Source organism: Amblyomma maculatum, chromosome 2 (assembly GCF_055883805.1).
Source record: "Amblyomma maculatum isolate TAMU_Amacu chromosome 2, ASM5588380v1, whole genome shotgun sequence".
In the NCBI taxonomy this organism is placed as follows: Eukaryota; Metazoa; Arthropoda; class Arachnida; order Ixodida; family Ixodidae; genus Amblyomma; species Amblyomma maculatum.
Genome location: NC_139345.1, coordinates 90,331,715 through 90,344,090, shown reverse-complemented (window position 1 = coordinate 90,344,090; position 12,376 = coordinate 90,331,715). Strand labels below are relative to the sequence as shown.

Below are 12,376 nucleotides of genomic sequence, written 5' to 3'. Positions count from 1 at the left end.
CCAGCAGGAGGTCATCCGCACTATGCATCCCTTGCTTTTCGCGTTCATCAAAAAACAGCAGCCGCAGTTCAGGATCCAACATGCGTTCACGGGATTGTCACGTCTTAACCAATGAGCCACGTGGCGCGCGGGACGTTCCCGACACATATCCAAGCTGCACATCAGTGCTTCCCGTGCACTGCTCTATATTTTTTAGTGATCTGTCTTATTGGAAGATATTTGAGCGGCCCCACATCATGTATATACATGAGGTTGACTGGCTGGGCTAAATTTACTTGTACCGCGTGCACTTGCATGTCTGGGTAAACGTGCGAGTGAATTGCGATGTACTTGTATGTAATCGATGTCAGGTGTGTTCTTTAGTTAGGGGGTGAGTCTTGCGTTAGTTCCTGGTATGTGGTTAGTACATGTATCCTTCTATAAGTTACTGCATGCCGTCTGTCTTCTTCCTTTACTTGGAACAGGTATCTTGAATTATCAGCTGCATTTGCAGCCCATATTTAGTTCGACACAACTAATTCGCCCTAGCGTACTCCCGCCTCCATTTCCACACGCAAAAAATAATGCAGTTCAGAACAACAGCCAGATAATATCTTCTATATTCTCGTCTCGAGCTTGCCAAACTTCTGGACTTCTGATTGACGTACGCTCTTGACTCACGCGGGTTTATAGGTGTACATTTTTAACATATATCTTCTATAGAACGATGGGTGTTCGCAAAGTCATTTAAATGTTGGATTTGGACAGTATAAATAATGAGACTTAATTGTTCATGGGCACTGTATGTTAGTGTTGACGCAAAATTTTTGACTGGCGTGCGTCATCGTCATCGCGATATACCTATAATAGTAGACGTGTAGCACCAAGTTCAAAAATAATGGCACTGAAGCACTTTAAGCATTTATATCCTTGGGGAAATCACTGACGAAAGCGAATGACAATGAACACAACACCTGTGTTCTTTCTTTTTTTCACGTTAGTGATTTTAATGATGTTTCCCGCCAACGACCTTCGTGCACTACTATCCCGCCAGAATATCCTATCGCAGGTGAGCCACTCCTAGATCTGGTGGATGTTTCCGCGGCATACACGTATACCGAACTTACTTTCAGCCTCTGGGCGAAAAGGGGAATTTATAAAGCAAACATCGATCGTAAAGATATATATATATATGCTAGGCAGTCGAGTTGACACATCGCGTAAACGAGCTTAAGCCTCGCTTACAAAAATACCAATATAGTGGGAAAGCATAGGAGGAATCACTGATGTAGAGTAAATGAAAAAAAAAAAAAAGAAGAAGAAAACGTGTCTTTTCGACTCCGCACTTATATCTGAATAGTTCGTTATATCCATCTTTCGTCATACCCGAGCCTTTACGTATTTTTATTCAAGCCTCGTTACAGTGTCCGAGTATTCAGTTTAGTCACCTGGTCAAGGGTCCCTCCTCCTCACTCGACCGTTCCGCAGCAGTCCTTATGATCGCCATGGAGCATGCACGCAAAGCAGGAAAGTAAAGCGAAAAAAAAAAAAGAAAAAAAAACAGGTGCGCGCAATATACGCGTAGTCGGGACAATGAACTTGCAGCGCTAATATGCGAGAGAATTCGCCCTAGATGAAGACAGCCCACAGTAGTGCGAAAGAAATTAGAATATAATGAAGCTCAGATCTCATTTTCTCACTCATATCGCGTGCGTGCGCCATGCTGGCGCACATTCCTTGACGCTTATTGCTTTTGGATGTAATGATGCGCTGGACTCTCGATCCGGGATTCTGCGACAAGGGACACGGAGCGGCGACTAATTTCTAACTTGTCACTCTGCTTGGCGGGGACTGCTCGAAAAGGCTTTTGTTCCGCGGAGACAGAGATCGCAAGCGTAACCCTTCGTGGTCATCCCGCAGAAAGGCAAGTAGTGCAGGCGCAACACTCCGCAGAGGGGATGGTTTTCACTTCCTCCCACCGAAGTCGAGAAGAGGAATTCGCGGTGTTTTAAGAATTCGTTGCATCACGAGTTCTGCCGAATACAGCTCATCTATAGAACGATAGCATTCCTGAGGCACGGATCAACGAGTGTATGGATTGCCGGAAACACGCCTTGATTTTTTTTTCTTCCTCAGCAGCTGAAGATGAAGTTGAAAGTTTATTTTTGCATCAAAAAACACGGTACAATAATATACAGCGAGAGGTCTCATGGTACAAGACCGCCGGTACAAGATTTTGATAGGCAACATAAAGAATAATATTACTGTAAGAAAATTTATGAAGCAACACTGAAAATAAATAACGAAATATACAGGGTGTTTCATCTAAGATTTTACCTATTTTTTAAAAATAGGAAAATTAAGTTTTATTGTCGATTTTTTTTAGCTGTTGTATACGAGTAGAGAAAAATCAGGAGGCTTTAATGGTACTAATTAGCTTAAAAATTAACTAAGATTAACTAATTAACTTTTTCTTTATACCAGCTAGAAGCTACTTTTAAATTGCAACAGTGAGCCACCGGTGTGAGAATGCCAAATGGTATTTTAAACGACAAGAAACGTGCATTTCTTAAGGACTGCAGCACTGGCAATTCTGGCCACTTTCGACGCACGAAAACGAAACCTAGCAGACGAAGAGCGGAATTGTACGCGCCCACGAGTGACGCAGTCGTGACGTCGCCGGGCGAATCAAGCCGTCTGAAGGCGGCTGCTGCCGCTCGTGAAATACTCGTCTGGCGCCGCGTCATCCTGTCACAGCCGCGATTCATCGGCTATCTGACTGTGCCTAATCGAAGGCTGCCGTCGGGGTATTTTACTTGTTGGCATAGAGTTTTTACTTTCTTTTGGTTTGCGTTGCATGAACTGCTGTTTGTAGCTCGCTGAGAAGTTTGTTCGAGCTCTGGTGCCCAATATTTCGGACAGGATATCAATTCTTTCTGGAAACACATTCGAGAGCAAGACTTTTCCTTCGAGTTCTAGGATACTGTGGTTATTTTTTCTTCGCGATGAAATTAGTTGCTGTTTGTGTTTAACAAGAGTTAGAGTGGAGCCTTTTGATCACTGCGCACAACTTTGCTCTTAATATGCCACCCAGTTTAGATGACAACTGAATATGAGTATCGGAACGGTTTTGAAAGAGAGGCTTTGAAAAGTTTTGAGAGGTTTTGAAAGAACGTTTATTGCTAGGTTATGTATCTTAAGGCCGACCACACAGAAACAGACACTCAGAAACAGTGCATATCATTCCTCAGAGTACATGTTCGAACTCACTTCCTTGCACTGCAATACATGTCATCAAGCGATCTTTCACGGAATTCACCGCTCGCATGATCATTGCTTGAGGAACATTTTCTAGTGACGTTTTGATCCTTTGTTTTAGGTCGTCAAGGCTCGCCGGTTCGGTTTCATACACCCTGCTCTTTAAGTAACCCCACAAAAAAAAAAATCGAGTGGGGTCAAGTCTGGCGAACGCGGTGGCCACGCAATTGGTCCGCCGCGCCCAATCCACTGTTCGGGGAAGGAGCTGTTTAGAAACTGCACAGCCTGTGTCGCCGAATGTGGAGGTGCTCCATCATGCTGAAACCACATTGACCTAAGAGCATTTAGTGGCAACTCGCAAACAAAAGTAGAGACACAGTTATTTAAAATCTCAGCAACATAACCCTTGCCAGTAAGATTCCCATTAATAAAATAAGGCCCAACAATGCGACCTCGGAAAATACCGCACCATACATTTGCCGACCACCGAACCTGATGGTGATGTGGGCGCACCCAATGTGGGTTCGTCTGGGACCAGTAGTGGGCATTATGTACATTGATCACCCCGTTCCGGCTGAATTGGGCCTCGTCAGTCCACAAGATATTCTGCAAGAAGTCAGGGTTCTGATCACATTGGATTAGACACCAGTTGCAAAAGTCTAGCCTTTTTTGGTAGTCATTCGCCATCAATTCCTGATGCAGACACATATGATAAGGATGGTATTTGTGCGCTGACAGCAGCCGCCAAACAGTGGAAATACTGGCACCGGTCGCTTGGGCGATTTCTCGCACGCTGGCTTCTGGCTTCGCGGCGACGTACGACATCACAGCAGTCTCATGTGATTCGGCTGCTGGTGCTTTCCGCTTCCTTCTTTGAGGCTGCACAGATCCAGTCGTACGGAATCGGTTGAAGATGGTCTTGAAAGTTGGTTGCGCAGGCACACGAGAATCTGGATGCTTGGCCTTGTACATCTGTGCTGCCAACTTGCTGTTTTCATTTGCACTGATGTAGGCAATAACAATGTCTACCTTTTCAGCGGTCGAAAAGTTGCACTGCACTGCCGAAGCCATTCTGCAATTAATGTTGTGGCGTCAACAGAAGACGCATCCAAAAGCATGAGCGAAAGAGCACAATTGAAAGGTCAAAAGTGCAACTCGTTACCGAGTAAAAAAAGAAAATTTGAAACAACCAGTGGTGCGATATCTGTGCATGTACTGCTTTTCTTTTTATTTCACCCTCTGGGAGCCAAAGCTAGTAGTCACGAGGGAGGGCTGATTTGCCCATACCATCCGCGCTACGCCCGCACCATGACAAGCTTCGCCCGCAATGCGTTGGTGATATCTCAAGATCCGATCAGATCATGACGCAGCTCCAGGCGCGTATTTCGCGGGCGGCAGCGGCCGCCTCAGACGGCTGGTTTCTCTCGGCGACGTCACGGCTGCGTCACTCATGGGCGTGCATAAGTGCGCGCCTCGCTTGCTAGGTTTCGTTTTCGTGCGTCGAAAGCGGCCAGAATTGCCAGGGCTGCAGTCCTTAAGAAATGCGCGTTTCTTGTCGTTTAAAATACTATTTGGCATTGTCACACCGGTAGCTCACTGTTGCAATTTGAAAGCAGCTTCTAGCTGCTATAAAGAAAAAGTTAATTAGTTAATCTTAATTAATCATTAAGCTAATTAGTACGCTTTAGTGCTCCTGATTTTTCTCTACTCTTAATATAACAGCTAAAAGAAGAATCGATGATAAAACTTAAATTTCCTATTTTTAAAAAATAGGTAAAATCTTAGATGAAACACCCTGTACAGTAAAGAGTGCATTGCCAACAGATTTAGATACAAAAACAGAATACAGAAAAAAGTACAAAAACACTTATTAATTCCGCGACACAAAAGGTAAATAAAGAAATCACAAATTAAGAAGAACATTTTTTAATTTCAACTTGAACAAAGAAAGTGTATTATTAGTTTGCTTAATGTCGAAATTCAAAGAATTCCAGAATGATATGGACGAAAATTGAAGGCCTTGTTTCCCGTAGTTAGTACTGACCTCAGGTAGTAGAAAATTATTATGTAGAGCGAACCGTGTAGAGCTGCCCATGTAGAGCGTGTAAAAATGCTGCTAACGTTGGATGTTCCTTTTTCTTCTTGTGTTTTGGAGTAATACTCAAACTGAAAAAAAAAAATAAATAAATAAATAATAATAATAGTAAGGAAGAGGGGGGGGGGGGATTATTGACTATCATGGAGGAGGGAAAAAATCTGTTTCCTTCCTCCAAGTTGACTATGAATGAACTGCACGCCGTCGCGGTGGGCACAAGGGAATGTCCCCCTCGCGTTTACTAGCGTGGATGCCAGCATGAAGATGCCCCTGTATAGTGCGGAATTCACAATGCGGACTAATCATGCAGCTCTAGCATGCTCGGGCACTGCAGAGAAGAGTGGTTCTTGCCGAGAAAAAAAACGATGAAGATAAGAATGATAGCGTATACAGTCGTCGGAGCTTCGGAGATATGGCGTAGAGAGGAATCTGATCTGGCTATATATGCGTCCTAAGGAAAGTATGCAACAGAGAGAGACTTATTATCGCACCGAACTTGAAACTCTAGGCTTATTTGTGTTGCGGATCCAGTCGGATGTCGAATCGGACTTCAAATCGCCCCGAGAGAATTTGGAAACAAAATATTACCGATAACGTCGTGCGGCGAATCAACTTCTGGGACATAAGCAGCGAAAGCGTGGTGGGCGAGCAACGATGCTTTCTAGCTTTCTATATAGTTTCCTTGTTCTTAAATAACGAATAAAAACGGAAAGGTGCTCGCATTTTGTTATTTTCGAGCCTTTATTTATATAGGCACACACAACCCACAGACAACTTTAAATATTTTGCTTGAGACTCGCGTCCTTTGATATTCCAGTATTTCGTTATAGCCAGTTTTCCGTTATACACGAGTATCTCGAGTCCTCGATCGTCGTATACGAGCACATACACCACGACCCCCAAACTTGAGACGTATTTCGTTATATCCAGATATATCATTACGAAGACACGCACAACCCATAATTTATCAACCCACAGGTTATATAAATCCAGACACATCCTGCCGGGGTGGCGCAGTGGTTAGGGCGCTCGACTGCTGTGCCCAAGGACGCGGGATCGAATCCCGGCCTCGGCGGCCGCTTTTCGATCGAGGCGAAAAGCTAGACGCCCATGTGCTATGCGATGTCATCATCATCATCATCATCAGCCTGATTATACCCACTGCAGGGCGAAGACCTCTCCCATATTTCTCCACTTAACCCGGTTCTGTGCTAGCTGCATCCACTTAAAGAACCCCAGGTGGTCGAAATCTCCGGAGTCCTTCACTACGGCGTCTCTCCCTGAGTCACTTTGGGCCGTTAAACCCCAAAACCAAACCAAAGCATAAACACAGACACACAGTGGACAGTTTTCGCCTTCGTATGACACTCACCATCTCTTTCGCTCTGAAAAATTAGCCGAGGTTTAACTCCGCTTAAACAAGTTATGATGTAAGTATTTTATAAACGTGTGGAAGCACCGTTTGCCATGGTTTACCTGTTTAGCAAGGCTTACCTGCATGGGAATCGAAAACGGCGTGGGCCAGCGTCCACTTTCGCCGCCTATCGTTGGGGAGGTGAGCGAACCCCTCTGCACACGAAAGTCGCAAGTACACATACAAAAGGTGACCACCGCCGTGACTGTAAGCCGACACAGAAAGGATTCACGGCGCAAGACGGTCGACGCAGCTAGGTCGCGGAAGCGAAACTACATATATGATGAAACAGGCGCGGCGTCACGCGAGAGGGGCAGATTTCGAAGGTCACTTGTGAACTCCTGCTTATTCCCTCACACCGCCGTTATCGACACACACAAGCTTATATAATTAATCACGTTATAATGATCAATCCATTCACGACATGTCCCTCAGATTCGAGTACTTGGTCTTTCCATTCAAGCCAACCGATTGAACACTCATACTCTTCAAACCCTCCGTACTGCTATCGATCACACTCTCCGCCTCATGTCTAACAAGCACGGAGCACCCGGGTTCGATCCCCACCGCGGCGGCCGCGCTTCGATCGAGGCAAAACGCAAAGGGGTCCGTGTCTGTGCGATATGTCAGTGCACGTTAAATATTACCAGGTAGTCGAAATTATTAAAGCGAAAGCTTCACTACGCCAGGTAGTTCGAGCCGGGTATGCACGGTTTTCACCTTCAAGTGACATTGGCATATGTTGCGCGTTTCCTTTCTTATAAACCAATTACAATGGAAGCGAAACCTTCACTACGGTAGGTATAGCAGGTCTTCGTGCGACACTAAATTTGCCCCTCAAATGACCTTGCCCTTATTAAGCGAAATCGTTGTTCACCCAAATGCATACGGCGCCTTCCTTTCTCCAAAACCTAACCTAAAAGGAGAGGTAGCCCTGGGTTGATCTGGCTAGAACCTTGAAGGTCAGACAAATACTGTGCCTTTCCCTTCTTATAAACCGATGTACGGTACAAAAAAAAAAAAAGAAAACATGATCTCAACATGGTTAGGTGTAGGTGTCCACAACTAACCCAACGAACCGTTTAGCACCGGTCCGAACCTCCCCTATGGTGGCTACCTCGCCTTGGAAGTAAGAGCTTACGTTCTTAAAGAGAAAAATAAAGGTAGACGTAATGAGTAGTGAATACAAAGCTCGCCTCGAACAGCACAAATGAGTCCCGGGCATCGTTTAGCTGCGAGCAAGATCTAAGAATGTTGGCTGTGAGTGCCTAGTCGAAGCATGTCTGATTTAGCTGCTTATGTTTCTCACCGATGCGAAAAAGGTTACATATGTCCAACCATATTTTCCCAAAAGAAAAGAGTCGAAGTAATCAAGGTTCAAATGAGGCCGCCAACACCCGCGATATCTGCACCACTCCCCTTCTGCCTTCCTTTCTCCATGCCTCCAGCCGCCTACTAAATGCCACCACAAACCAGCCACCAGCTGCGCAATGCATCCTACCTCTATCTCATTGACAGCAAGTGATTCGTAATCCGGTCAGCAAAACGCGCGCCGTGCACTTTGAGCAATAATAAGACACATTTGTGGTGCTAGTATTTGCTCCCAGCTTTAATTAAAGGCTAGGGTGCATTCTGTATACATGAGTTATAGTGCAACACTCTATTTCGTTTTTAAAATGGCACACAATTGATGTACTATTTTTTTGTGAGTTAATGCCCCCGCTGCGTTCTTCGGGCTGCGGCATCGAAAAAGCTAGAAGCACGCAGAAGTCGGCGCACCGCGTGCTCGCATTACCGGCTAGCGCGGGCGGTCTTCGTTGCCCAGCGTGTTTTGTCTGGTGAACGTGCGCGAGCGTTGTTATTGACGTGCTGTGCCTTTATGGTGCTGCATATGCAAATCTTCTGGTGCCGACGGGCTGTAGAAGAGGACAACAATGTTTCGTACCAAAAAGGACGTTGACAAGCATCTCGCCGGCATTTTGGCGAAAATCAAAGACGAGAATGAGGTAAGGTGTTATTGGCGCGTCACGCTGACATCGGTTGCACATTAGCTGCCGAAGTAGCCTTCGTATTGTCTGTGCCGTAGCGTTGCGCTCTGTTAGCTCTTATTGCGTCGTGTGTTTCAGTGGTTACTAGCTGTTCATTTTATGCGCATATACAGCGTTTTGGCGGTTTGCCGACGTTAGGCTTAACAAATACCTTTCGAAACTTTTGGAACCCACTTTATTTTACGCTGGCTTGCAGTTTATTAAACTGCCGTTTCAATGGCATGCGGGCGCAATGCTGTACTTTAGACAATTTTCTGGTACTGCGAATGCTTACTTGTTTCTCGTTTTGCTGCTTGACCTCCATAAATGTCTGAACTCGAGCATGAACGATGTGGGCATTGACCGGTGTATCAGCGCTAATCACCGGTGAATAAACGCCGGCTTCCTGATACAGAATAGCACTACTTGGTACTGAAAGTCAGTGTGTTGTTCTTACTCTAGCTCTGACTTGCCTGTCCGCTGTGCACTCTGAAATGACGCGTTTGCTTTAGGTTTTGCCCATTCATTTGAGATGTCATGTATTTGTTCTTGGTTGGCAGTGCAAGGAGCACGTCGGTTCTGTTCCCGATTTGGCGGTAAATATAGATGGGAATGGCAGCACTGACACTGCAGTCGTAAATATATATATATATATATATATATATATATATATATATATATATATATATATATATATATATATATATATATATATATATATATATATATATATATATTTGTGATCTGACATTCAATGACCATTAAAGCGTGATACCATAAATGGCCTCGCTGTTCGCAGAGCTTTTGGAACATGGTTTAGTCTCTCAGAAGTTTGCGTGCAGAATTGTCGCCCTGATTGAAAGCTGTCGTTAGATTATAATTTGGATCGAAATGGAACAGTCACTTGAGGAGATAACTTTTCAGTTTCCTAAATATATGCAGTTATTTCTGTCTGAATTAAGAAGGGAACGGCTGTATGAACAGCTCCATCAAAGTAGAAAATAAAAGGGAAGACAATGACATTTTTTTTTTCATAATGGATCAATTCAGGTAGCCCAAATGGAATTTTAACATTGTGTTTGGCGCATGACGACCATTGTTCACTTCTGTGCTTTAAAATAACTACTCAGCGAATGAATAAAAGGGGTATGACGGGGCTGAAGTATAATTCTTAATAGAATAATGCTTAATGTTGAATTGGCAACTGGATTTAGGCTAATGTGAATGTAACAGCTGTGGATATGCGCGAGTCCAGGGCGTGTGCTGGAGATTGTCATGGCAGAAAATGGCATGTGAACCTACACTGCTTCGGAACCCAACCGAGTGGCAAGCATATTTGACGAGCAGTTAGGTGTTTTCTGCTTCACCCACTTCAAGTGCTGCAGGAACATAACTTGTGACCAGTTGAAAATGGAGAAATGTGGTAGAAAATGTTTTCTTCTTGAGGTAGACTGCTGGCAGCATTACACATTTCTATGAGCGTTTCAGTAATGGTTTGCAGGGGTTACAAATTATTAGCTTAACTTATGACGTAAAAGCACTGATGCACTGCATTTATTTGCTCTGTTCTGTGAGGCAAATAAAGCAATAATTTGTTGCTTTCTGTCCCTTGCTTATCAGTGCTGTTGTATGTGTGGACATGAGACAATTGATCTAAGCAAAGAGCCCTAGTGTAAAAAGTGTGTTTCAGTACAAGAACAGGGTAAAAATAAATTGTGCATGTTTGCTTATTCTGCATTTCACTGCAATTGGACATGCTGCTGAACAGCAGCTTGCGTGCAGTTGCATTTCGATTTTGTAGTATTTCTCTGCATTCTGTCAGTTTGTGTGCTCTGCCTTGATTTCAGAGAAAGATTAGAGGTTTCAACTTTGCCAAGTTGTACTTTGCGGTGAAGGACTATGAGTCGGCCAGGCGGTACGTATCTGTTTCAGCTGTGTTTCATTAATCTATGCCACAGGCTTTTATGGTAAAGAAAATATTAAAGTAAAATTTTAATGTCTCCACAGTATGTGCGCTTCTTGAGTTACAGGCCTGATCTATTTTGAAAAATACTGTGCAAAACAAAACTTGCCTCTGCTCTTCATTAGCATGGCATACATGGCAGCATGATGTTCATATCCTGGCTTTGTTTTTTTTTTTTGTTATTTTTCTGTTATTGAAAAGAAAAGAAAAATGTAATTTGAGGAAGATAAATTTTGGGCTGTGCGATGTACGTGAACTTACTGGGCTCACTGTCATCAGCGGGCTGGTGGAGAGTTTACAAACGTGGAGGCAGTGTCTTTATTGTCGCAAGTGTAGGGGTAAAAACTATTGAGTCTTTCTGTGGTCTTTGTCTGAAGTAAGCAGCATCAACATGACTAGTTTTATCCCACACGTTGCCAAACTGGGGAAGCACTTGGGGGCACATGCGGTTTCCATATTACCTGAGTCAGTTTGCTTGATGTGATTTCTGAAGTAGTTTAGAATGACACTCAATGTATGTTTGTTGTAGAGCTGTGCATGGGCTCGGGCCACTCGGAAGCAGTCTTCCTCGAGCTCAGGCCTAGCCCGGGCCGAGATATGTTTGTCTCGGGCGGGCCGGGCCCGACACCACGATCACAAACACATGTAGCCCCTGCGAAAGTGCGAATACGGCCATAGTGTGATAAGTGTCTAGAATGTACAGTGTTTACCCACGTTTTCCCCACGCAAGAGTTTCCGAGTTCTTTCTCGGTGTCGACCCGCTTTCCTTCCTGCCTCCTCACAGCGAACGGGCATTTTGTAGCCATCACTGACCGAGCAGAGGGGCCGCCTGTGGGATATTTATTTTAATTTCCTATCTCCGCTTTGGTAATATCGGCGCTGATGTGTTTAGGTATCCATTTCAAGATTCGCGCCTTGACGTCGACTATCAAATGTCTCTGTTGTGGCTTACACCTGCCTCGGCATGGCTTTGTTTGAAGTGGCACACAGCTAAAAGAATCTGCGGTGCAAGAGTTTCCCCTTGTTGCGAAAAGTTCATGTGAAAGGCTCATGTTGAGCCAGGCGAGCTCACTGACTACTTGACCACAAAACCAATCACTTGTTTAAGTTCAGAGCTAGCGCACTTTTGGAGAAGCAAACAAGCTGCTTACCGAAAACTTGCTTTTCTATGAAAGAACGCTTGAGTACCCAGCCACAAGTTGTAGCAGTGAAAGAAACTTCAGCGCTACTGTCGAGCTATCCAGGAGTGCCGCAAATGCTCCAATTAAATGCATAACTTGTTGTTTTTGCACAATAAGTTAATTCTATGTACGTGCTGTACTTCTGCATATTCAGCAAATTTGCCATTTCAAACGTGAGAAATCAACATTCCAAGATCTTGGATAAGCTTATCATCCTGTAATCTTGGATAGACTTATCATCCTGTAATTATTTTTCTTCCTTTATCATAGCTTCAACTACAATTATAGGATGTCGGGTCGGGTTCGGGCTTTAGATTTGAGCGCCGGTCTGGGCCGGGCCGGGCTAAGTCCCATTCAGAGTTGAGCCAAGCCGGGCTTAGGTCTGTAGCGTCGGACCCGGGCTTGGGCTCAAAATTTCGGCCCGTGCACACCTCTAGTTTGTTAGACATTACTTCTATG

At 44.4% G+C, this 12,376-nt stretch overlaps 1 protein-coding gene across 2 annotated transcripts in view; it reads left to right on the top strand.

Annotated features, from left to right (window-relative positions):
• Nucleotides 1-8,312: 8,312 nt before the first annotated feature.
• Nucleotides 8,313-12,376, top strand: part of LOC146199229 (E3 SUMO-protein ligase RanBP2-like) — a 118,417-nt gene continuing 114,353 nt past the window's right edge. Inside the window, exons 1-2 of one of the 2 annotated variants that reach the window (XM_084594706.1) lie at nucleotides 8,313-8,752; nucleotides 10,621-10,688. In XM_084594706.1, coding sequence (XP_084450832.1) covers nucleotides 8,681-8,752; nucleotides 10,621-10,688 — 140 coding nt within the window. In that variant the 5' untranslated portion in view covers nucleotides 8,313-8,680. The remainder of the gene's footprint in view (nucleotides 8,753-10,620; nucleotides 10,689-12,376) is intronic. The other variant, XM_084594705.1, reaches the window with a different exon arrangement.